This window comes from Lontra canadensis, unplaced genomic scaffold (genome assembly GCF_010015895.1).
Source record: "Lontra canadensis isolate GAN:19392208 unplaced genomic scaffold, GSC_riverotter_1.0 scaffold68, whole genome shotgun sequence".
NCBI lineage: Eukaryota > Metazoa > Chordata > Mammalia > Carnivora > Mustelidae > Lontra > Lontra canadensis.
Genome location: NW_022631062.1, coordinates 10,348,298 through 10,375,634, shown reverse-complemented (window position 1 = coordinate 10,375,634; position 27,337 = coordinate 10,348,298). Strand labels below are relative to the sequence as shown.

General features: G+C 47.1%; 1 protein-coding gene across 1 annotated transcript in view; it reads right to left on the bottom strand.

Moving 5' to 3' along the window:
* The window catches only part of DHRSX (dehydrogenase/reductase X-linked), a 154,179-nt gene that overhangs the window by 113,988 nt on the left and 12,854 nt on the right, over window positions 1-27,337 (bottom strand). Inside the window, exons 2-3 of the mRNA XM_032880249.1 lie at window positions 12,361-12,468; window positions 6,128-6,196 (exon numbers count right to left, since the gene is read on the bottom strand). Of these exons, the coding sequence (XP_032736140.1) occupies window positions 6,128-6,196; window positions 12,361-12,468 (177 nt within the window). The remainder of the gene's footprint in view (window positions 1-6,127; window positions 6,197-12,360; window positions 12,469-27,337) is intronic.

The following is a 27,337-nucleotide window of genomic DNA, read 5'->3' as shown; positions in this document are numbered from 1 at the left end:
TGTAACCACGGAAAATAGCTTTCAAAAAAATGAAGGTTAAGTAATGACATTTTCAGACAAGGGAGAGGTATGGAAATTTGTGATGACTAGACCCCACAGCAAAGAAATGCTAACGGGAGTTCATCAGGCTGAAGTGAAATGGGCCCAGATGGAAACTTGGATCTACAAGAGGGAACGGGGACACACAAGAAGATCGAGAGTTAGACAGGGAGCACCTTACCTGCAAATAAATACTTAGGACCCTGCAAATCCCACAGCTGCTCTCTGAAGAGAGTGCAATGTGGCTCCGTGAGAAAAGCATTTAAGATAAAACATGCAAATACAGGAAATATAAATATTTATCTCCAAAGCCCTACAGTACCTTTTGGAGACTCTCCTGGACATAAGGGTTTACAGCACCTGCTACAAGGGGGATCTAACGACTTTCTAACTCACTAACATGATGGGTTCTGCCTACTCAAACCCACATATCCCATGTGGTTCTATTTCTGGGTCTAACCGATGTGTGTAAAATATCTTTACATAACACTCCACATTTTATTAAAAAAGAAAAAAAACACCCTTTGTTACTCTATGCTTCTATTCTATAGTAACGAAAATCTACTTCATTTCCCCCAGAGGGAAAAATGCCATGGAAGTAATGTTTCTGGAATAATTTTTTTAAACTGTTACAAGCATGATGTCCCATTAGTTGGCTCAGATGCACAGACCATCTTGAGATGTGTTCAAAGGAACCATTTGAGAAGCGTCCAACGGAAGAGTGGAAATAAAACGGCCACTGACCTTGCAGGGAGTGAAAATATTGCATAAATTATCGGTGGGGGAAGCAGAATGTGGCAGGCAGTCTAAGGATGAAAATTCTTCCTTGTGGGATTTTTTTTTTTTTTGATCCTCTAGGTATTTATAGAGGAGCTAAGGAAACCAGGCAGACAATCGCCCTCTCTCATAGAATTCACCTTGCTAGTGTTTCGAAAGGTTAAAATTAATCGTTGCAAGCCTGAGAAATGAAGAGCCTTTTAATGTAAGGAACAAGGTGAGAGCTATAATAGCCGATTAAATTTTCAGAAAGTGCTCAGCTTCTCCTTCCATGCTTTCAGAGAAGACACGGTGACCTTCTAAAACTCCTAATTACCCCCCAGGAAACCAGCTGTCTGTCTGCCTGGCTGTCATCTAGCTAGTGAACGTGGCTGCTTATTGCCTAACTTGGGACGTTAAATTAAAATTGAAAGGTTAAAAAAAAATGGGACTCTAGTTTGAAAGAATTCATGTCAGTAAGGGCCATTTTATGTTAACTAAGGAAGATAAGTAGTCTTGGATATATGCTGGACCTAAATATTCATGTAGAATATTGTTCAAACTTCTTTGGGGATACTGTTGACTGTTGGCCAACAAACTTCCGTCAAGCCCTTCACCATAGGTAGTGGGTGTTGAGAACTCTACGTCATAAAGGAAAAACAAACGTGGTGGGAGGAACAAAGAAATCTATGTCATCAACACTCACTCAAGTTTTTCCAAATGGACCAAACTCCAGAAGAATCATTCGGCAAAATCAGAGACTCTGTGAGTAGAAGAAAAATGCTAGGTGTCTACTCATGGCAAGGTAGGTCTACATTCAAGATACGAATCTCTCTCAGATGACAAAGACCAGCAGAATGCGATCCAGAGACGCTAATAACTATTTGCATAATGAACACCAAACTGACGTCATAGTATTTTTTGCTTCCATGGCTAATTAAAGTATTCTGTAGTCAGTTGGATAATTCAAACATCATAGTTCAAAGACGCATTTCTAAGGAGAAACCATCCCACTGGTTAAGTGCACACAACTGACTTTTCCCGGCACGGGAAAAGTTCTCTATCAACGAAAGCAAACCGGATATGAGACCTGAACAAAAAGCCCATGAATCAAACAGCAGGCCCTTCTTCCCAATAAAGACGGAGCAAGTCACTACTGGCGGGACAATGTTAGGAAAGACGGAGAGTGGTCAAGGACACAGTTTTATTTATTTATTTATTTATTTATTTATTTATTTATTTATTTGACAGAGATCACAGGTAGGCAGAAGGGCAGGGGGGAGCAGGCTCCCCGCTGAGCGGAGAGCCTGATATGGGGCTCGATCCCAGGACCCTGAGACCATGACCTGAGCCGAAGGCAGAGTCTTTAACCCACTTAGCCACCCAGGCTCCCTAAGAACACACTTTTGAAGAACACAAAGCAAAGCCTTATAGAGAAGATCGCAGACTCCGTATTCTCAGTAGGATCATGATGAAGGTTTAGGACTAGGGAATTAATTCTAATAGGCTTTGCATGAGTCTATGGCAAATAGCCAAAACAGAATTACCTTCTCTAAGTCCTTTCAATAGTATTTAAATACTCTATTTCCATTTGGGTTCGCTGGGATGCTGTTATGTCTTTCTGTTGTTTGTTTTTGTGATGGTGTTGGATCTCATATTTTTGTTTTCTATTTCATTTACTTATTTATTTATTTTGGTCCTAGAAGGAAGAGTATCTGCTCCAAACAAGACAGCCTTCTCAGCAGTTATGACTCAAGAGCAATAAAGATTTTGGCACCATCGATACGATGATAAGGTATTCAAACTCTTGTCCCTGGGAAAATCTCTCAGTGGAGAAATGAACCATATCGCCTCGGTTCCTGAAAACACTCATAAATTTATCCTTCCAAGAGCTCAAATAGTTGAAGGCTGGTATGTGGGCTTCCTCCCACCTCAACCTAAAGTAGGATCTCAACTGACCAAGACCTCAAAGGCAGAAAGTACCAGAAAGTAAGGAGGATGAAGCATTCAATTAAGAAGTTAGTAGGGTTTTTTTGTTTTGTTTTTCTTTTCTTTCTTTCTTTTTTTTTTTTTTTTAACTTACATTAAGTCCAGAGAAGAGGAGGAGGTAGGCTGGAGAGCCTGTAGGCATTGAGAAGTCATTGTGTTCTTCACAGGAACCTACACTAGTGTTAGGATGTGTGCTTGCTTGCTCAAAAAAAGAAAAAAAAATCTAAAAAATCCAGAGACACAATTACCCAACACAGAAATCACAGAAGAGCCATAATCTATGAGTAAGTGTGGCTCCGTGGGCCTCAATCCAAGTTGCGTTACTGGCGTTGCATGGGCGAGAACTTTGGAGGTTCTCCAGTGGGTCCACGCTGGTCTGGAGAGAAGCGTCTCCCTCTGAACTCAGCTCTGGAGAACATTCTGAGCTGGACCTGCCTGCAGGGAGATGTGTCGAGAGGAAGGCGACCTTGCAGTCCCACGGAAAGGGAGTGGCCCCTGGTTGTCTGGACGGTGTCTCTGGGGGTTGCCCTGAGCCTGGATGCACACTCAGCCAAAGCAAAAGTCTGTTCATGGACCACCGCCCTACTGCTCCCACCCAGCGAAGCCCCAGCATCTGCGCCTGACGTGCTTGGACGGGGCCCTCCACTGACCAATGCCTCCAAAGGCTTAGCTTCTGATCTAAATTTAATACAGTGCTACTTTCTTGTTTAATTCAATGTACCCAAAATTCAGTTCAAAGCCTGTATGTGTGTGTGTGTGTGTGTGTGTGTGTGTGTCTGACTCAGACCTCTTTCCCCACTGCTCACCCTATCAACCCATTCGGTCATAATGGACAGAGGCAATGACCTTGAACGGGGTCCCCATTTGGAGTACCCAAGCTTCACACTTCAGGGCTCACCCGGCTTGGGTCCAGACGCCTCCCTGACCCCACACAACCACTCCCAGGCCAGGTTACACCCAAGACCTGGTGACCCTCCTCAGAGCCTTTGCTGGTCTAGTTCTAAGAAGCAGAAAGAACAAAGCAGGACCAGCCACCTCCGCCAAGGACGCACAGCCATGCTCCTTGTACACACAAAGGATCTGCTCTTTTCATAAACGGACGTGCCCGGGAGCAGGAGGCAGTGAGGGGGAGCTGCGCACGTCGAGATGGGCTGAGGTTCCTGGGACTATGAATGTGCCACTGCAGGGTTAGCCGCCCCAGGCCCTGGATGTCCCAGACGCTAATTGCAAGTCTACTTGGTGGCCTTTGAGAGGAAAGAAGAAACAGAAGCCGTCAACAGAGGGCACGTCAGCTCTGACGAGAGGGGCATGCCTGCCCCCAGAAGAGAACACACTGTCCTGCATGGTTAGGAATCATTGCCTTCATTGCCTTGTAGACCCTAAGACCCTGGGCAGCCTACCCTCCAGCTCAGCACAGAGGAGCTGACAAAGAGCTGTCCCTTGAATGCACGGGCTTTGCACACCCACACCTGAATCCCAACACACAGCACAGACACCAGCAGTAGCCATTTCTCATGTAGGAATCACTTCTAAAACATTCTTTCCTCTGACAAATCAGGGCTATTGCTTACAGCTTTGTTAGAACATGTGAAACTCTTAAACTTTAGGAATGAACCTTTGCTCCCTTCTTGCTTGGGTTGTTTGGCAAACTGTTCTTTAAACTATCCTTTTTTTTTTTTTAATTCATTCAGAATTTTTCAAAAGTCACAAAGAACACATGGTTTGGTGGTTTCTCATGAGACTCCTCATTGGGTCTGGAAATCAAGGGCTAGTGCATTTGTAACGGGGCCATGAGGTTTCAACCAGAGGGAAATGCAGATGCCCAGGCCCCATTCTCAAATGCTCTGGCTCCTCATGGGGCTGGAAATCTGCATTTGTAGCCTGTTCCCCATGATGGTGCAGGACTAGAACACAACTTTGTTAGAGAATGCCACCTCCGTGAGCCACAGTAAATGGGGACGGGGACAAGGGTCATCTGTCATAATCATTTCTGTGCAGGGCAGGTGACAGAAGGCGTTGACTCCCATCTGCAACAACTGCCTGATGTTTCGCAAAGAGCCAGACCAGCCCTGGGCTACAGGGAAGCTCTCCTCCACATTCTGTACCAAGATCAAAGGGATCATGCCACAAAGGTCAGGGGCAGCGGGAACGTCCCCCAACTGTGTGCACAGAGTGAAATGCCAACTTTCGAGGCTGCCTTGGACAAGCTAGGTGGGGAATAAGGGTACCACGAGACAGATGTTCACTAGACTTGCCATCCATGGCTTTCCTTCTCTCTCATGCCTTATTAAAAAGAACCACCACTGGTGAGCCTGGGTGGCTCAGTGGGTTGAGCTACAGACTCTTGGTTTGGGCTCAGGTCATGATCTTAGGCTCATGGGATCAAGCCCTAAGTCAGGCTCTATGCTCTGTGTAGATCTCCATGCTCTCCCTCTCCCTTTGCTCCTCCCCCTGCTCATTCTCTCTCTCTCTCCAATAAACAAATAAAATCTTAAAAAGAAGGAGGAGGAGAAAAAGAAATGGAGGAAGAAGAGGAAGGAGGAGGAGGAAGAAAAGAAATGGAGGAAGAGGAAGGAGGAGAAGAAATGGAGAAAGAAGAGGAAATAGGAGAAGGAGGAGGAGAAGGAGAAGGAGGAAAAGAAATGGAGGAAGAAGAGGGAGGAGGAGGAGGAGAACCACCATAAGCTCAGACCAGAGAAGCCCCAGTGTCTGAGATATGCTCGTAGCGCCATCTTGGTTGGGTCCACTCCAAGATGGTTGATGTGCATCTCCATTTCTTAAACATGAGGCCCACGAGTAGGGCTCAGAAAGTACTCAACAGCATTTGCAACCAGGATCGAGGTTACAGATAGGTGTCCACTGCTCAGGCTGGACAAGTAGAGAGAGCAAGCACTACAGGATTTGCTAGAGCAAGGCGGAGCCAGACACATTCATGATGGAATTATCTGCAGCCCAGAACTGGCAACCAGGAGACGCACCTGCTGGCAGTTGCATCAGACAGTTCCGGCATGAAGACATGCTACTGAGGCCCCCCAGCCCTGGAGACAGGCACGGAATGGAAACAAGGTCCCACTGTCACAAATATGCAATCAACCGGTGCATTCGAACGTTTTCATCATAAGATGCCCCCACAGAGCAATGCTATCACTGGGACATGCTTACTGCTATTCAGCACTCTCCGGGGGGACTGGAATTCCCCAGAAGAAATGCACAAGACAGACATCCCCACCCCCGAGTGCCGCCTCCACCCACCCACACTCATGATCCAACGTCCAGGCCTGCTGCTCAGCTTCCAACACCAACTTGGAACAAGGACAAGACCCACGAGGCTCGAGAACACTACCTTTGTCATTCAAAGTCTCCTCTTGTATTTGTCTCACAGCTTCCTGGGCTTTGCCAGCATTATTTCCAGCTATAAGGAAAAAAGAAAAAAAGAAAGGTATGATCAGTGGACAGGTCCTCCAGACATTATCGAGCACGAGAAAATGTTGTCTTGAGATGCAAAACACAACCTCGAAGGGGGCTCTTTATGGCTTGTCATCGAGCCCTGGTGTGGAACGGGGCCACCAGCACAGCCTTGGCCAAGGCAACATATCGACTGATGGAGGATTGCCTTTAGCTTGCATTGGCGAGAGGAAGAATGTCCCTGTCTTCGATTACTGGGGTGTGACGCAGCTGGCGGCACAAAGAACATGGGGCGGGGGGCAGGAGAGAGCCAAGGATCACGTGAGCATAAAGATGGTGGCAGGAAGGTCAGAGCACACATAGAACTTTCTAAGAAACTTTAGTGGACACCCGCCTCCCCCCATTCACTGGTGGTCTGAGCTCCAAAATGAGCGTGGGCCATTCCCTCTATGAATGTGGGATTTCCCATTTCCTCATCGAGGACTCTGTACAAACTCCACAGGTATGAGTCTGGGGAAACGTGAGCTTAGAAGAATGGCCACGCGTGTTTTGTGTATGAGGGACATCGCCATTAAAATAGAGATGGTGACATCTGGGCGTTAAAATAGTGAATGAGGTTTCTTTAGTGTCTCACTACATGGCAGTGCATTGATGTTTGGAGGAAGACATCTTGTTTTCAACTGTGTCCCTGAGTACACAGTCCGAATTTTAAGGTGTGCCGAATGGGGCTGCCATTCGGGAAGAAGATCAGGACACCCCGTCTTCCCACACACCAGCGCTCACGATCAACTGGACCACAGGCAGATGTTCAGCTCCTTTGTGGGGTGAGCCAACCCCGAAACTCCCTGCCAGGGTGAGTCATGGGAGCGCTTCTGTACAAGGCGACTGGAATTGGCATTTAAGGAACACAGGCGTGGGAGTGAAGCTCCTAGAGCCCCAAGAAGTGACAGGTGGCATGAGGACAGCAGGAGAGACACCTGGCCTGGGAGGACCAGGTCCTAAAGGGGTGGAGTGGCTCACATCACCCTCCCACTTGCATCCAGCCGCTGCTGGCCAGGTGTTCTCTGGGGTACAACCCTCTTGAGATCTCCATGAAAACGTATCACCAAGCAATCCGTTCTGGAGACATTTCTACATGCTGTTTTCCTCTATTTTGTTTCATTTTTATATTCAAACTAACGTACAAGGGGTCCTGCTATGGATCCCCCCACCACTTGATCCTGCACTAATTAGTCTGTGTCATTGACAAGTGTCCCCCTGCCCCCGCCAAAAAAAAAAAAAAAACCAAACCCGATGGAACACCCTTCCCAGAAGCAGAAGGCTTTACAACAAAGAGTTAAGGAAACACAGACAGCAGAAGCAGTGAACGTTGTGAAATCAGAAACGTCTTTGGCTCCAGCTGGAGATGAATCTGAGATAAATATGGCAAAAGACATCTTCAGGGGGTGAAGTAAAGGATTATATAAGGCGCCACCACCTTAAAGGAGTTCAAAGTTGCAGACGTCAAGAAAACGCAGCTGTGATAGTATTCACACCTTCGGCTCCCTTGAAGAAAGAGCGTATTACACGGTTGTTAGATTTTTGCTCAGAGGGTCTTCCTGTGTTGCGGGGTGCACAGTCGGACAGGATGCCATACCGGAAAGTTATATTCCATCTCTAAATGTTCTAAGCCTCAAAGACGACAAAATAAAATTCACCTTTCTCTAAGCTGGGGCTGTGTACATGCATGAGCTTATTTTGGAATTTCCATGCCATTTTAAAATATTCAAGAGACATCCACTGGCAGGCTACACTTCTGGCATTCGCCATCTTAGCATCAAAGGTGGCCCAGTGGGAGCCTGCGTGAAGTGGAATAGAAGACGCTCCACATTCCGAAAGAGGTATCAATGGCCAGAGAAAGCAGGGGGCATCCAACCAGGAGGGGAAACTGGTCATGGTAACACCTCCCCTCGATGGGCAGGTCACTACTCTCCCTAAGGCCTTGCATTAGAAGCATGGACACAGGCACTCTTTTGGCAAAGGTCATCTTCATCAGCTGGCTCCCCAGAGTTGGATATGGAACCTTGACCCTATGCAATTGTTAGAGATTTCCTACATTTACTGACCAAATATTGCATGCGAGGTAGAGTACTTGACCAGAATGGAAGGTAGACACAAGCACAGTGGGTCTGCCTTCGGCTCATGCTTTCGGTGGGGGGCTAAATTTAAAGACATTGAACCCAAACCAGGGCCAGCCAACTAGGAACCTGGGGCCACATCCAATGATTTCCCTGATGTGAAAAGAAAAATATATATATATTGGAACAACAGCCATACCCATAGCTTTAAATATTGCCAATGGTGCTTTCCGGCTATCAAGACAGAGCTGACCACTGAGAGACACACTTAAGCAAATATTTATTATCTGGTCCACACCAGAAACATCTACTGGCCCCTGATCTCAAAAGCCATCTTTTAGATGGCTATTCATAAAGAATTATAAAGACAGATCCTCCACCAAAACAGTATTTTGAAACTATGAGAACTGAGATACTGTGAGCAAATGAGAAATTTAATAATTAATGTATTTATGGTAATATTAATGTGCTTGGGTTGAATTCACATTCCCTTTTCCAATTCTTCAGCAAGTACCTGATTATTGTTTAAACATTAATGGACTCAGGATTGGCAAACTTGAAATTGAATATACACATCTCTTAGCTTCCATTTAGTGTGAAATTTACATTAAAGTGTCCGCGATAATATTTTGTTAAGTGGCCTTGTATCAAACTGTCACACAAGATGAAACACTGTCCCTCTCAGAATATATGCAGTTATGCCCTGAAGGACCCGGGGAGGAGGGAACATTCACACTTGATTGGACTGAGCGGGTCAAACTGTGACCCATGCAGACACCAGAAGCTCTGTGGGAAAGAAGATGCAAGAGGTGGAGAAGCACAGGAGCACTCTGTTTACTTCAAGAGAAGGAGAACTTTGGTGCAGGCAGGACTGTTCCTGGTCTCAGCGAACTTCACCTAAATGAGGAGGTGATAGGAGAGTCAGGGTTCCAGTCCTCACATGCATGAGTACCACATGCTCCCTCACATGCCTTCACTGCATTCTGTCTATAGATCACACTCCTCACTCAACTAGAACTGAGCATGACCTAACCCCAACCTGACTTTCTAGGGACTTACCCAACTAGACCTCCTCATGAGCCACCCAGCTAGAACCCTTCATCACCTACCAAACTAGACCCCATCATCGCTTAACCCAACTAGACCTATCATCACCTAACCCAACTAGACCTCATCACGACCTACCTGACCAGACTACATCATCATCTAACCCAAACAGACCCCATCATCACCTAACTGAACTAGACCTCATCATCACCTACCTGAACAAGACCTCATGATCCACCCAACTAGACCTCCTCATGACCTACCTGACCAGACTTCATCATCACCTAATCCAACTAGACCTTCTCATCACTCACCCAACTAGACCTCCTCATCACTCACCCAACTAGACCTCATCATCACCTACCTGAACAAGACCTCATGATCCGCCCAACTAGACCTCCTCATGATTTACCCAACTAGACCCCATCATGACCTAAGTCATCTATCTAGACTTCATCATGACTTAAAATACCACACTGAGGTAAAAAGCACAGAAATGGAACAATTTTTTTTTTCTTTGCATTGCAATAATGCCAAGTTTCACAAAGAATTAAGACGAAGAAGACAAGTATACTTCAGAAGTCACAAGAGGCGGAGATAACCAGTGCTGGATGCCAGTCCCCGGCTGCTCAGACTGAGGTTCCTCCCCATCCTGCTCTACCAGCTTCCTTCTACCACAGGCCAAACTCCAGCGGGCTCTCAGAGAAGACTTTGGCTCCTTCTGTCCATGATGTGATGTCACTTTGTTTTTTTGTTTTTTGTTTTTAGTTTTTTAAAAATTTTCTTCATTTGAGAGAGAGAGAGAGAGAAAGTGAGAGCATGAGTAGGGGGCATGAGGCCAAAAGGAGAGGGAGAAACAGACACCCCGCTGAGCAGGGTACCTGACGCAGGGCTCGATCCAAGGACCCTGAGATCATGACGTGAGCCAAAGGTAGATGCTTAACTGACTGAGCCACCCAGGTGCCCCCCTGATATCACTTTGATCAAGTCATCCCAGATGGTGGCGAAATCCAAGACAAGGCAGTAGTCTCCCAGAGACCTGATTCCCTCTGATCACACACCATGTCTCCCTGATGTGCTCAGGTCCCAGGAAGAGAGAAACACATCACGTGGATGCTAAAATTGAAGAGGAGTTCCAGAAATGCACACTCAGATGGGTCCCCTGTCCTGCAGGACCCCCTCATCTGCCAATGACTACTCTTCATCTGGGTGGGGGAAGTAGATATCGATGTTGGTAAAGACTGTCCTTGCAAAGACTTGTCAAAAACTGTTCTATCATTTCCACATTGATTCAGAGAACACGGATGTGGACCCATCTCTGAAGAAAAAAATAACACGGTTGAGGAAAATAGTGAGGTCCACCAAGAAGTAATCGTCCCCTCCCAACGCCTGGCAAATGTATACCGTTCTACAGACCAGTTGGCTCATGAGAGAAAGGTGCCTACTTGGGTCCATGAGGGAGGAAACACTGTAAGAAACTGCACTTTTTCAAAAGAGTGACACATGGGAAGGGCCATGCAATACAAAAATTTTAAGTTGTGGAGTCATGTTTGACAAAAGTGAGAAGAAAATATTAAAGTTAGGAGCATGAGTCCATTTGATTACAGGAATCAACAGCTAAGTGTACCCATGTGAGTCACGCCTCTGTGAGGACAACAGAAGGCCACACTGGCTAGACCTGGGGGCTCTCCATCTGGGTTAAGAGCCCCCTCGGAGATACCCTCCCCCATGGAACTCAGGGGTCTTTGAGTTTTAACACAAGCAATCAACATCATCATGGTGGCCAACCCCAATGTCTTGTCCAAATGTGGACAAGACACGGAAGTAAGGGCAGGGTCTCTGACTTGGCCACCGACACAAACCAGAGATATTTTCAGACCCAAGTCAGGATGTTGAAGCTGTCCCAAAATAGAGTTTAAGATCATCACAGCTTCCAACCAGTAGGAGTTATTGAACCCACAGTACATCATGTTATTTGTCCTATAAAGATTTCATGTCTATAATCACGTGGCAAGTTTGTGTTCTTATACATTTTTATATCTGCATCTCAGTATCATTTGGTTTATAATGTTGTGGATTTTAGTTGGTGCATTTAGGCATTACTAGATGTTTGTGGGGACCAAAGACCGAGCTTGTCAAGAGCCAGGAAGCAGTGGAACACATTCATGTTTAAATACCCTGCCCCAACTGTAGATTCTGACCTAAAATTATCCTTCAAAAAATGATGGCGGGCAAAAGATGGAGAAGAAAAATGGGAGAAAGGAAGAAATAAATCATTATTGAATAAGTAAATGTCCATGCGTAATATTATGTAGAAAGTCTTAAGTAAAAACAATCCTTAACACCTAAAACCAGACGTATAATATGATTTCTGTAAAAACAGACACCACAAAAGGTATTAATTTAATGCAAATGATGTCAGTAGGAGACATAATTAGCATGAAGTGTTTTTTTTTTTTAAAGGTAATGTCCACAGTATCATTTTTCCCAGCAGATTAAAAATTGTACCCCCAATTCACTGGGAAAATTAACAAAAGTACAATGGTTTCGTTTGAACTCTGTTTGCTTTCCCAGGCAAAGAAAATACCTTCGTTTTCAAAGAGGAGTTAGACACCAGGGTAAGGAGCAGAGAGAGCGTTCCAAAAGAAGAATGGACAATGTAGTCTATGGGATGCAGCTGCAAAGGAAGCCAGTCTTTGAACACCTGTTCCGAGTTGACACTGGAAGTTGACACTGGAAGACACTACATCGTGTCTTCCCCAAATTCATATGTTGAGGCCCCGACCCCACAGGAGCTCAGAACCTTACTTATTTGGAGAGGGTGTCTTTAAAGAGGTGGTTAGGGTAAAATGAACCCAATGACATGGGTCCTCATTGCACTAGGACCAAAGTCCTTACAAGGGCCACGTTAGGTGTTTCCCAGATGGGTTTTACCTATAAGCAAATCACTGTTTCTATATGAGCCAATGACGGAGTACCTTCCATTAGCCAACAACACAATCATCACCTATGATCACACGCATGCCGAGTCTCGCCAGGTGCCTCGCCGTGGCATAGCCGATTCCATCCGCGCCTCCAGTCACTACAGCCACGCGGTCGGGTTGTGGGGCCAAAACTGAAGAAGAAAAGGGAAAAAAAATATATATGTATATCAAAGTGAGTTTTAGAAGCGGATTGGCTGGATTAGTCCCGAGTCATTCCAACCTGGTCAAAGACACCTGATAAACGCTTGCTCACCCCCAGCGGAGGCCTTGGCAGACGCCAGCTAGAGTATCAGCACAATGACTGGCAGAAAGGTCGGGAGCCCACGTGGGAGTAGCATTTATGAGCGTGGATGACGCCCCAGGACCCACACTCCCAGGCAACATGGGGCAGGAAGTAGGTTTTACTACTATTTAGGTATGGAGGAGGACAACAAACCAGGGGATGAACACCTGCTGTTGCAATGAGTTTGTGGAACACAGTTTCCGAGAGGAGGGGGCATGCATGCCACATCACCCCCCACATGGGGAAGCAGCAGGATGGGTCAGGAGGCAGAGGGACACAGAAGTGTGGACAAGAATCTCTACTGTGGGAAGAAATGGGTCAGGGAAGCAGGCTCAACAGGTTTAGAAGAGTCTGGTGTGAATAATTTCAGCAGATTCTGGGTCACAGGAGCTGTCCCTACGTGTGTGTCCCTGGCCCTGCGGTGATTTGCGTGGGCAGGGTAGACACTGGCCAACGATGTGGTCACGGACGTGGTGGGGAGAGGGCTGTGGATTGCCCGGTTTTCGTTGGAAAGCTGTGCTCCTGAGAGAGTCACATGCTACCTCTAGGAACCGGCCAGCCCTGGGAGCTGGAGCATTCGATGAAGGTGACAAAGATGAACTTTTATTTTATTTTAATTTATTTTATTTTAGATTTATTTATTTATTAGAGAGAGGCAGAGGAGAATCTCAAGCTGACTCCACACTGATCATAGAGCCCAATGCAGGGCTGGATCTCACAACCTTGAGATCACAACCTGAGCGGCAACCAAGAGTCAGACGCTTAACCGACTGAGCCACCCAAGCACCCCAAAGATGGACTCTTTAATAAATGGTGTTGGAACATGTAAATAGACATTAAGAAAAAAAGGCAAAATTAGACCCATCTAAACATCAAAATTAACCATGGGGTAGAAGTTACACAATGAACATATCAGGGGGAAAACAGCATGAATCCATTTATTTTTAACCTCAAAGTATGAAACGTCTTCCTAATCATAAGTTGAAGTTGAGAAGAATAAGTAGATAAATTTTGCTACCAAAATAATTTTGCGTGGAAAAAAAAAAAAACACACCAAAAGCAAAGTTCGAAGTAAATGATATATTAAAAAAAAAAAAAAAAGAAACTTGGAACCCTGATCACATGCAAAAGGCTATTTTCCTAGTATGTAAACAGTTCTTACAAATCAAGAAAAATAACACTCTAAGGAAAAAAAAAAGGGTGAACATAACTGTGTATAAGAAAACATACAACATGACACAGTCCTTACAAAGGCATGTAAGACTTTACCCAATGAGAGGCATGTTCACGAGAACTCACTGAGACACCATTGGACTTGACAAGAGCAAGCACTTTGACACCATGCTTCTCTGTCACAGTGCTCGCAAGCAGGGGCTCATGTATGCCATGGGCAGGAAAGCAAGAGGGGAAAACCCCCATGTGGGTGGGGGTCCTTGGGTGATATCTAGTGCAACGTGAAACACACTCAGGCTGTTGCAGCAAAATCACTTCTAGGAATGTGCCCTGGACCATGGCAGACGCCCCATTTCTCCCTGCAGCTGTGTCCCTGGTGTCCGCAGTCATGCAGACACCAGTCAGCAACCCTAAGTGGCCCTTGAGTGCAGGTGAGTAACTCCACCTGCAGTCATGATGGGCTGTGAATACATGTGTAACATTGGAAAGGTGATCATTCGGGGGTTCTCAAGCTCACAGTGGTGCTCCCAACTGGACATTCACGACCCCTGTGATAAACTATGAAGGTATTAGGGAATAATGCCCTGAAAGAGCTCATGGTCCTGTGGGACGTCATCCAAGTACTAAGAGCTCATATGTACTTCTAAGCGTGGTATCTGCACTCATGCAGGAGGTCTCTCTGCTGTTGGGATAATCTCCGTGCAACATGGTGACCATTCCCAGTCAAGACTTTGTCTCAGTCGTATGGGCCCAGGGGTGCTCATTTGTGTTCAGGATCCCATCCAGAAGGCTTTTGTGTGCCCTATGTGGGAAGAACAACCCTCTGCAACTGTGTCTTTGACTGGTCTGCCCTCCCGCCTCGGCGAGGGTTGCCTGGGGGCATACACCTCCTCACAGGTTCCCTGTTCCTCACTGCCTGGCCCAATGGCAGACATCAGGCATGAATGTTCAGGGACTTAATGAGCTAACCCATCCATCGCTGGATCAAGCAGATAGAAGGCCACACCTACTCCAAAAGGAAATGTGCCATGATGTGAATGTGGGTATTTCCTCCTAAAATTCATGTGTTGAAGGCCAACCCTCCACGGGACGGGATTGGAGGTGGGGGTGTTTGGGAGGTGATCAGGTGATGAGGATGGAGGTGGGATCTTTGGAAGGTCATCAGGTGATAAGGGTGGAGGTGGGGGTCTTTGGGAGGTGACCAGGTCATGAAAGTGGGGGATCTTTAGAAGTTCACCAGGTCATGAGGGCAGAGCCACCATGACTGAATTAGTGTCCTTATAAAGGAGACCCCAAGGAGACTCCAGGCCCCTTCGACTGTGTAAGGACCCAGCCAGAAGAACGCCATCTACAAATCCATTCTAGCAGTTCCTTAATTTTGGACATCCAGCCACCCCAATGGCAGGAAGTATCTGCTACTGAACCCCCCCCACCAAAATCACTCCATGCTGTGTTTGTTATGGTGGCCCAAATGGGCTAAGACAAGATGCCCTCATCCCAGGCAGATCTCCTGCCTGATGCTCAGGACATGCTGAGAAACAGAAGCATGTGAGGAACGGGCATGATGACAGAGCAACGTCTACACCCACCACCCAGGAATGGAGGGGGGGTGCCTAAGAAACCACATGACCACCAGGATCCCGTCTGACTCCTTAGTATCAGTGAGAAATGGACATAGGAACCCTGAACCACCTTCAACGCCAAGAGCAGCAGGTGGTCTTCCAGAATGCTCTCCCAAGGACAGCATCACCTTCTTCTCAAAGAATGCTCCTTGGGCTTCGATACTAAGTATGAAAGGTATTCAGAGGGATCAGAAACAGGAGGTGCATAATGGACACCCTACTCCAAGCCACCATGACGTTTCTGTGTGAACAGAGCGAGTCCATGAAATGTCTTTCCAGGCCCATGGTTGCTTGCTCCACGCCCTGAAGGTCGTTTCCTACCCAATATGTTTGCATCCAGTGTCATCTTCCATTTCACCAGAACAAGGATGGCACAGGTCCTCAGAATGTCTTCTCCCAAGGCCATGATGTGCCAAGTAAGTGGGATCGGCTTCCTGCCAAGCATGGCTCAGCCCACACGGGGGTCCCTGAAGTTATCTCCCAGCTGATACCATAATTTTGAGTCCCAAGAGCCATAAGTGAGTTGACCCTGGAAATCTAAAAAAATTTCATCTCTACGTAGCTCATCATGTCTGTTTCAGAATGTTTCTCAACCACGAGAAGAGCCCACAGAGCACTTGGACCACAGGTGAGAAGCAGGAACTCCAGGTCAAAATCGAGCATAGGGATTTCCAACAGGGTTACGCCTCTCCAAGGAGGTGTTTGTAGGTCATGGTGGGAAGGAGCACAGGGCTGAACTAGCCAGGACTCCAACCACCTGCTCAGCCTGCCAATCAGTCCTATCTTTGATAGGATACAATCATCCTAAACACAGTCAACTGTCCAGTGACGGGCACATGGGGCAAGTCTGTCCCCTCTCCCAAGCTTGGCTGGATATCCATTGAGAACCAGTGCCACCCAAACACAAACGTATCATCCTACAGTTCTGGAGGTCACAAATCTCCATCTCAAGGTCAGCTGATTGGAAATCTTAATTTCCGTCCGCAATGTTTATTTGCCTTTAGCTTCATGACGACATAACTTAGAGTTTCCAGGGCTTAGGACACGGATGTCTTTGGGGGACAGGATTCCATCCCCCAAAATCGGGAGCCAAAATTACTGGGCACACGACTCAGATGGAGAAGCCTGACCTTGCATCAGCGTATTCTGTGAAATGGCCCCAAAGTAACAACAGGAAGACATGGAATTGGAACCATAACACCCCCATCCGGACTCGGCACGTGGTACATGTTCTCAAAATGGAACAAGGAGGCCTACGGTACCAACTCACACCAAAGACAGGCAGTGGCAAGAACAGGGTGCTCCACAGCCAGTAATTATTGGCTGTACCCCAGAAATATATGCCCTGGTTGGTGAGGACAGGAGGGGACTCGTTCACAGCAAAAACCCGCACAGCCGTTTCCATGCCGATCTATAAATAAACACATACACATGCACTTCACCAACAACTGTGATTTACGAGACACAAGAATCACCAAAAGTGTGATAAATGGCACCAACCGCTCAAGGTCATGAGTATTGTTTCTGGACATAAAAACTTACAGTGGAAAACTTAATTTTGCAAGACAGCTGTTACTAAGCCTTCCCCTACCACGTATTACTTGCCCTTTGGAAAAAGAACACTTGTATTTTCCCGACTTCAAATTTTAAACACATGCATTCCCCAGCCATTAAGCTTCCCAGGATTCATCCAAATAAAAAGAAACAATTCGAAATTAAAAAAAAAAAAATTTCTTTTTTCGGGTTAAATGTTGAACGTGCCAAAGTACAATGTACAAAAGTTGGTTATACAAAGCACGTAAATAAAGGATGGGGGCAATTGATCAAATCCGAAAACTCAGTCCCTGAGATAGATTTGAACCAGCCAAGAAGATTAAAAATCATATGCAGCTCTCCTGGTCATAAGACCCCTGCCATGGAGCTCTGAGGGCAAATTCAGCTCTGAGCTTCCTAGCGGCCAAAGAGAAAAGGGAAATAATACCAGAGATGGCTCTCAGCAGCTGACCCCGTGCTTCCCCCAACATGGGCCTCATATTGGCTTAAATACACACTGTTTTCTGTCACTGGGCTCCAAGAAAGGCATCCCCCCCAACAGAAATTCTCTTCCATCATCCGTACTGGGAGGTCTAGCTATCCTGTTGTGTGTGGCTTAAGATTCCCCCTCTCCTGGTGACCCTTGAGTTCCTTCTGTCCCCAGAGAGTTAGTATCGGCTTGGAGTTGCACAGGGCACTCACTGATACTGAACAAATACAGGTGTCTGGGCTTGCAGAAACATGGGGCAGGGGGTACAGACACCCCAAGTGCATGGGAACTCCCTGTGCCCAGCTGGATCCCAGCAAAGGGCATGAGAATGGGAGCTCCATCTACATAGGTAGGAATGTGACAGCCATGTGCTTCTGATTGAAACAGGTTTCGCCGGTGCAACTTCTGGGCTCTGCGATTAACTCTGAGATCCCCACACTGTAAGGATTTCCCTCCCTAATGTGGGTGGGCCTCATCTAATCAGTTGATGGGGTTCATTGCATAAAGACGGATTACCAGTCCCTACTCCCACACCCACCCCGGCAAGAGTCCATTTCCCAGCAGACAGATTCAAATTGTAAACATGTCCTGTGTTTCTACCCTGTAGCATTTGGGTTTAACAAGTCTCCGTAGTTGCATGAGCCGATTCCTTAAAATGATTAAAATTAAAATATTTATGTGTGTGTATATAAACATATACACATAGAGAGGGAGGTGATATATCATATTTATATGTTTATATATATATATATAAAGAGAGGCATGATAGATAACATGGATGATGATGGATGGAGACATAGATGAATGGATGGATGGAAGGATGATGGGTAGGTAGAATGGGGAGATGGACGGATGATGGATGGATAGATGGGTGGATGGATGGATAGACGGATGGATGATGGCTGGATAGGTGGATGGATGGATAGATAGAATGGATGGATGGATAGATGATGGATGGATAGAAGGATGGATAGGTGGGTAGAAGGGTGGATGGATGGATGCATGGATGGATGGATGGATGGATATAATGGGTGGATGGATGGATGATGGAAGGATAGAAGGATGGGTAGATGGGTAGAAGGGTGGATATATGGATGCACGGATGAATGGATAGGTAGGTGGATGGGTGGATGGATGGATGGATGGATGGACAGACAGATAGGCCAATGCTGGTTCCCCCTGAGGCCTTTCCTTGGCGTGTAGACCCTGTGTTCTCCCTGTGTCCACACACGGTTGTCCCTCTGTGCATGTCTGTGCCCACATCCCCTCTTCTTATAAGGACCCCAGTCCTATGGGATCAGGGCCCACCCTACTGCCCTCATCTTAACTTGACCACCTGCAGAGACCCCATTTCCAAATAAGATCCCCTTCACAGGTACCAGGGGCTAAGACTTCAACATATCTTTTTTGGGGGGGAGGCACAATTCAAACTCTAGAAATTGGTGCACATGCATGCACACATCTGTGCAAGGCCACCGGAGCCTGGCTAGCGAGGCTCCCAAGAAGCACCGGCAAGCCAGTCCCTCTCCCTGCACCTTTATCTCCCAGACGTGAGTCAGCTCCAGCCCAGATGCCTTCAATCCTTCCCCCTAAAACCTGGTTGCAAATAGACACAGGGGATCCCTGTCCATCCCCTCACATGCCACTCTGTGTCCTGCACACCAGCACCCACCATCGCCAAATCCCACAGGCCAGCTCACCTCCAACAGGCATCGGGGGAGCACTGGGGAGGTGGCAGCTGTGAGCTGATCGGTCTGTACAGGGACAGCAGCTGCTGCGGATGCACGGGGAGGCTGCTCGGGGTCACGGCTCACGCCTTCCTCCCTGAACCGCCCAGCTGATGTGCTTGGGGGGCAAGCCCACGACTCAAATGACAAGAAAAGCAACTCGCACCTCCCAAGCCCGTTTGCTTGGCAAAGGAGTGATGTTTGCAGGCCGAGCGGAGAAGGAGCTCCCATCCTGAGCCCGGACTATGTTTAGAGCCCTCGTGGCTCATTATTCTTTTTTAAGAACTGAAATGTGGCGGGTTGACCTCATGCTTCCGCGAGGGCCAGCTTGTAGGGAAGTAATTGTATGTCAGGTCTCTGTATCCTCATCTCACTGACCACAGCACAGGAAATAAGACATGCCTCCAATAGCTAAAGATTGGAGATATTTAAAAATACTGATAAAATAATCCACATATGCAAATACCCAAAATATCAAAATCTTGGAATCATTTACAGATTCAAATATTCAAATAATTGAAATATTCAAATACTTGAAGGATTTAAAATTATTTAACTATTGGGATTATTTTTTTTGTTTTATCTATGTACTTATTGTTTATTTAAATAATTCTATTTAAATAATTTAAATTTTGATATATTTGGATGATTTACTATATTCTTTAAATAACTTGCTGATTCAAATACTTGAGCCCCTTGAAATATTTTAAAAAATAATTTACATATTCAGACACTTGAAAGATTTAAAATACGGTTGGAATAATTTACAGATTCGGATACTTGCCATGTTTAAAATATTGTTTAATTTACATAGTCAGATACTTGAACTGTTTAAAATATTGTGAGTGATTTAAATATTTAAACATTTCAAATATTTAAAAATCCAATCGTAAACACAGAAGGGGAGGCGGGGGTGGCTGGATCACTCCGCGACCATGTCCTTTTCTAAGGACCGCGCAGAATCCGTGCGGATAACACGGAGCACGTCAAGAAAGGGTTTCGCCCTAAGGAGTCGAAAGTCCATCAGGTAACATGTAAAGGCAAACGACAGATGCGGGGCGTAGAAAAAGGGTTGCGACCTTGCCCGTAAAGGGGTCTTGTAAAAGGATATGCACAGCTTCTCTCCTCTTCCCTTCCGAAGACCCAAAGAAAACGAACAAGGGACTCGTGGATAGTGAATAAAACACGCCCGTGTACAACAGCGTTGAAACGCACTCCTGTAAGTACACACGATGAAAGGAAGACAGCCGACTCGTGATCAACCATCGCAACAGTGGGTCCCAAAACTGCACACTCGCACCAGAATGAGTCACTGGGCACCAAGACTCTGTCCCTTTAGCAGACGAGCTGCCGAGGGCTGTGCAAAGCGGACGTGCGTGCGTGTTCTCTCTGACCCAGCAGCTCTAATGCTGAGAGCTGCTCCCACAGACGCACTCCCACGGGTTCGCAAAGATGCTCGAACATAAAAAGATACCCCCCCTGCCCTGTTGATAAGACAAAGATCTTCGGTGTGAATGTCATTTTATGCAAAGAGTCTTTACAGGTGTTCTTGCAAAAGAAAGGCTTATTGTTCTAGAGACAGCTGGGAGGAACCTCCAGTGGAATTATGGCGAGTTTGGAGTGGGGGGTAAAAAGAAAAAAAAAAAAGGCAATTTTAAAAGGTTGCATTGTGTGTGACTCCCTTTATGTGACATTCTTGAAATGATGGCATTGTGGAAACAGAGAGCAGATGAGTGGCTGGCTGCGGGTGCAGCATGGATGGATGTGGGAAGGAGGTAGCAAAGCTATAGGAGGGGAACATTTGGGAATCTGGGGACAGGGAACATGCCTGTGTCTTGACACAGGGGGGATGGTCACCCCCCCAATGACTGGAGGGATGCACCATCCTTCAAGTGCAAGGACATCGCAGATGGCTCACCCCACCACCGCACACGTGGCTGCCCATGAAAACGAGGAAATATGGATAAAACAGCAATGATTGTATCCCTGTAGCCACGGGGTTGGGATCACGTACTTTACAGCTTTGTAAGTTTTATCCCCAGAAGGAAACCAGGGAAAGGGTACACAAGGTTTCTCCATATTCTTTCTTGCAACTGCACAGGAATTACAGGGATCTGTAAAAAGTCTAATAAGCTCAGTTCATATAATACATTCTGCTCTTTAAAACATGAATTTAAAAACAAAGAGTCTTTGTCCCATGGCTTCTGTCCCCTTGTGTTGGAAATGTCTCATGGACGTGGGAGGGTCTCACGGGCATTCCGTCCTCCTTTACGGAAACGCAAACCAAAGCCACAGTGAGATATCACTTTAGGTCCACTTGCATGGGTCTTCTTTCGGGGGCAATGAAAACATCACTGAACAAATGTTCAAGAGCAGGGAGGGAAACCGGGTCCATCCTGCATGGCTGGTGGACATGGAAAATGCTGTGGACACTGTGGAAAAGTAGTGGAGAAACCACATGGCCTGGCAATCCCACTCCTCACTCTCCATCTATCCAGGACACAGGAAAGCAGGTGTCCACAACCATATGCACATGGGAAGGCCTAGAGCAGCGTTACTCATAGTAGCCAGGGAGATGTGGGCAATCCAAGTGCCCACCAATGCACAGGGTCCATCCATGGATGGAATAGAACTCAGCTGTGAAAAGGAACAGGACTCTGACACCTGCTACCTCGTGGAGGGACCATGAAGACACGATGCTCAAGGACAGAAGCCACACTCCCAAGACCACACAGGACATGATTCCATTTCTATGAAATACTAGGTATAGGAAAATAAGACAACCACCATGTCAAGAATGTGCCCGTGGGCTTTCTGAAATTCTCTAACCATTAGACGTATGTGATGTCCTGCCAACTGACCTCCATAAAACTGGGGGAGAAAAATCCAATAACAGGTTCATATGCGTTACAAGAAAGGGAATGAGCTCAAGGCCAGGTCAATCAAGCTCATATGAGAAACAGTATTTGGGTCGTGCCCGACTCTTGGTTTCAGCTCAGATCATGATCTCAGGCTCTGGGCTCAGCAGGGAATCTGCTTGAGATTCTCTGTCTCTGTCTGCCCCTCCCCCCAGCTCTTTCTCCCTCAAATAAATAAATAAATCTTTAAAAAACAAAATTAAGAAAAAGAAACAGTGTTTATAATATCACAGTCAAGAAAGGGACCATCCAAGCAAAGCCAAGTATTTTCCATGCACAAATCCTTTGATTCCAATAAAATGCAGAGAAAGGATCCAAGGGAAAAAGATAAGAGACAAACTATGATGTAATGCAGAATTGTGTTTGAAAGGCATTCACGTTACAGAGTGATAAATGAAAACATCATAGCAACATCCCAAAAAAAAAAAAAAAATCACATCCACCAGCAAAGGGGAGGTCAGACTGTTTTCTCACAAAGTCTTCGACTGATCAGACAAGGCCCACCTTCACTAAAGAGAGACATCTGTGGAATTCAAAGTTAAGGCATCAATGTAGGCATGGTGACCAAAGGTGACATGTGTTTTGCATGAGGCGGAGATGCTTGGTGATGGCGTCCTACCATACGATGCAATGAAAGACTTGTTGACATTCGCTCTCCAGATTGGAAGGGGTCCAGCCCCATGTCCCTTACACATAAAGGATGCATTAGTCAGGGGTCTCCCAAGAAACACACAAGAAGACTAAGCGGAGAGACAGAGATTTAATTTATGGGATTGGTTCAAGTAACTGTGTGTATTTGAGTCTCTATAGTGCAGGGTCGGGCAGGAGGCTGAGACGCAGAGACAAGCTAAAGTCTCAGCCAGAGTCCAAAGGCCGCCTGGAGACAGAATTTCCTCTTTGTCCAGGAAGGTCAGTCTGTTTTCTCCCAAACCCTTCAACTGATCAGACAATGCCCACCGATCCAAGGGAAAAAGATAAGATTCCAACTAGTCCGTAATGCAGGATTGTGTTTGAAAGGCATTCATGTCACAGAGCAATAAATCAAAGCATGATATCAACATCAAAAAATCACATCCACCAGCAAAGGGGAGGTCAGGCTGTTTTCTCACAGTCTTTGACTGATTGGGCAAGGCCCACCTGCACGAGGGAGATTCATCTGCAGAATTCAAAGTTAAGGCATCAATGCGGGCATGGTGACCAAAGGTGACATGTGTTTTGCACAAAGTGAAGATGCTTGGCAATGGAGTCCTACCATACGATGTAGTGAAACACTTGTAAACATGTGCTCTCCAGATTGGAAGGGGTCCAGCCCCATGTCCCTTATACATAAAGGATGTATTATTCAGGGTTCTCCCAAAAAGCACACCAAAAGACTAAGCAGAGAGCCAGAGATTTAATTTAAGGAATTGGTTCACGTAACTATGTGTCTATTCCACAGGACCGGCCAGGAGGCTGAGACTCAAGGACGAGCTAAAGTGGCAGCCAGAGTCCAAAGGCCTCCTGGAGACAGAATTTCCTCTTTGTCCAGGAAGGTCAGTCTGTTTTGTCACAAAGCCTTCAACTGATCAGACAAGGCCCACCAACCCAAGGGAAAAAGATAAGATTCCAACTAGTACATAATGCAGGATTATGTTTGAAAGACATTCATGTTGTAGAGCGATAAATCAAAGTGTCATTGACAAAGTCAACAACAACAACAAAAATCACACGTACCAGCAAAGGGGAGGTCAGTCTGTGTGCTCACAACGCCTTCCACTGATTGGACGAGGCCCACTGTGACCCTAGAGAGAGCCATCTGCTTTACTCAAAGGCTACTGATTGCAATGTTAACCTCATCCAACCATACCATCCTAGCAACACCTAAACTAATGTTTGACCACATGTGGGCACACGTGGTCCAGCCAAGATGACATAAAATTAACCGTCACAATACACAGCCTTTCCATGCAACAAAGGTGTCGACTGACAGCCATCATCCAGAAGCCTGAACCCCCCTAAGGGAGTGAGCTCCTTCATGAGCAAAGCCACTGCCTCGAGCAAGGACAACAGAAGGACCAGAGTGGTAGTCTCCAAAGCAGCACTGGATGGAAGCCAAGACCCAGACGCCCTATGCACAGCAGGCTCCCTGGAAAGGCAGGACCTCCTTGTTGAATGCGCTGGTGGAGTAAAGCTGAGGGTCAGAAACAAAATTGGCAGGGACTCAGGTGGGGGACGGCCAGCTGAGCCAGAGAAGCATGAATGGGGCACCAAGATGGTGCCACTGGTGTGGACAGTGGCTCATCCTCGTGAGCGGAGGACCGGGTGTTCAGCACATGCCAGCATGTCTCGACATCAGGTGACGATGTCCTGCTGCCTTCAATGGCAGTAGCAGACGGAGAACTAGAGCAGGAAGAGAACTGGGCTCTCTTGCCTTGCCCAAGCTTGCCATGTGGGGTCCTGAGCCTTCCATCCCAGAGCCACAGCTATAAGGACCCATGACCGCCACCAAGTTCAACACACATGGGAGGCTCACCGTGACCGTGCAGCACAGAGAACAAGCTCACCGCCCCTGCGGCATCCCAGAAATGGTCTGAAATCAGGAGATGGGGCAAGGACTGGGGCTGGAATTACCTCCCTAATGAACCAGCCCTCCCCAGACCCAGGCTCTTGGCCAATTCCACACCCACTGTGCAGCGACAAACGCATGCTGCAGCCACATCAAGCTCTGTCCTTCCTCCAAATGCCCAGTCTTGCCCCAGGGAAGTGGCCTGTGTCACATGTGGTCTACTCAGGGAAGGGGAATATAATTCACTGCTAAACAGCAATGAGCTATCATGCCGTGAGAAGCCACCAACTCACCTTACATGCATCCTGCGAAGGGAAGGGAGTCCGTCTGCAGGCTCCCTCCTGCATGATTCTGGTTCTAGGATGTTCCCAAAAAGGCAAAATGGCAGAGACAGAAGAAAGATTTGTGGTCGGCAGGGGATGTGGGAGGGACGGATGAGAAGATGCAGCCCTGAGGATTTTTAGGGAGGTACCACTCATCTGCATGACGCTATAATGATACACACGTGTCATCGCACAGGTCTGTAAACCCACAGTATGCACAACCCCAAGAAGAAGCTGTAACGTAAAGCATGCCAGTGGTGCTAATGACATGTCCATGTGTGTTTGCTGATGGTAGGAAATATGCTCTCTGTGGGGCAGGTACGGATGCTGGGGAGGCTGTGCCTCTGTGTGGTCATGGGGGTACATGGGGGATTTCTGCATGTTCCCCTCAGTGTTGCTGCTGGATGTATTTAATTGCATTCTGGATATATTTTTATTGTACGGTGCACCTAAAATCACTCTTAAAAAATAAAATTAAAAAAACAAACAAAAAATCATGATGTTGAGGAAGGGTGAACACCCAACGACGTAGCCGTTTGGGGAGGAGCCCCTGTGGTGTGAGGATAAATGGGAAGAAGAAAACATGCCCCGTGTGGGAAACACAGAGGGTATTTTCTGGGTGTGATGTTGGTATTTCCAAAGAGGAAAGTAGGGCGAGTGGGTACGAGCTCCATCCCTACTCTGCACTGAAGGCAACCCGTGAGCACGTTGGAAAGTAGTGTGGTTCCTGGGAAGCATGGGTGGCAGACGTGATGGTCGGGACCCAGCCCAGCTGCACCCACTCAGGAACTCGAGGGAACCATCTCAAGTAAGGGTTCGTCACACGTGGGTTGAGGGAAGCCCAGAGAGCTGATAATGCATTTCCCCTGGGTGTGTCTCTCTGCAAGGGTGTTTTGGAAGAGATTAGCATCAGATCTGGTGCACTGAGTAAAGCCGAGGGCCTTCTGCACTGTGGGTGGGCCTCGTCTAATCAGTTGATGGTCTGAAAACATCAAAGAACATGGAGGGGAAGAATGTGCCATACGAGCTACTGGTTCTGTTTCTCCGCACAACCCCGATTCACACAGCCTGAATAACAAACACCTTAGCAAGGAGCAGTAAAAGCAACACACATTGATTTCTCAAGGTCCTGAAGGCTGGAAGTGTGAGATCCTGATGCCAGCTGATCCACTGCCTGGTGAAAACCCACCCCTGAGTTTCTCAGTTCTGTTTGCTCTGAGCTCACAATGGAAAGACAAAGCTCTAGCGTCTCTGCAGACCTCCTTCCTCCATGAACATCACTCCCCGCTCGCCCTTCCTTGACCCCCAATTATGTATCTGCGTCTCCTGTCCTTCCGCGTGTCCAGGCTTAATGCATCCAAACTCCCTACCAGGGTGCCCAGGAAGAGACAAGACCAGGGAAGGGCTCAGCCAGCCCGCTGCCCAGCCCCTCGCCAGCCCCTCCAAAGGGGTGTCCTTCATGCCGGACATCTGCCAGGCAGCCTGTTGCTGGTTTGGATGCTCCCACTGAGGTGTCTTGGCCCTGCCTGGACCTCTCCACATGCGCCCCACTAAAGAACCCCTCTCCAGGCTCACAGCCCAGCCTGTGAGGAGCAGGATCCTCTTTGGGAAGGTCCTAAGGCAGGCCAACATCTGCTCTGCTCATTCCCTGTAGGGCTCTGCCTCAGTGTCCCCTCCATGTCGCCAACTTTGCAGTCTGGTGATCTGACCCTAATGTCCTACACCTCCCTAGCCAAGTATGTGAAGGGCTGGGAGCCACACCTACCTAGGAGGCACCGGACCAGGCACTGGGTGCAGGCTGATGCTCTACCCAACTCTCCTGATGCAGAAGCTTGAAAGGTTCAGTCTTTGGATGTTTCCTGTGACCTGGGGAGGCTGGACCAATAGGAATCACATGGTTCCTTCCAGTGTGATTTAGAAAGTGGTCAAAATTGCAAATCCATAATACGTCAATCAGTGACAGCTGTCCCATAAGGAAACATCAACCCATTAAAAGTCATGGAGGTAGAATAAAGGTCACTCGGTGCACCTTCAGTTTAACCACAAAAGCACAGGATGGATGGATGGATGCGTGGGTGGGTGGGTGGGTGGGTGGATGGGTGGATGGATGGATGGATGGATGGATGGAAAAGTGGGTGGATGGATGGATGGATGGAAAAGTGGGTGGGTGGGTGGACGGATGGATGGATGGATGAGTGAATGGATGGATGGATGGAAAAGTGGATGGATGGATGGATGGATGGATGGATGGAAAAGTGGATGGACGGATGGATGGATGGATGTGTGGATGGGTGGGTGCATGGATGGATGGATGGATGGATGAGTGGATGGGTGGTTGGGTGGGTGGATGGATGGATGAGTGGATGGATGGATGGAAGGATGGACG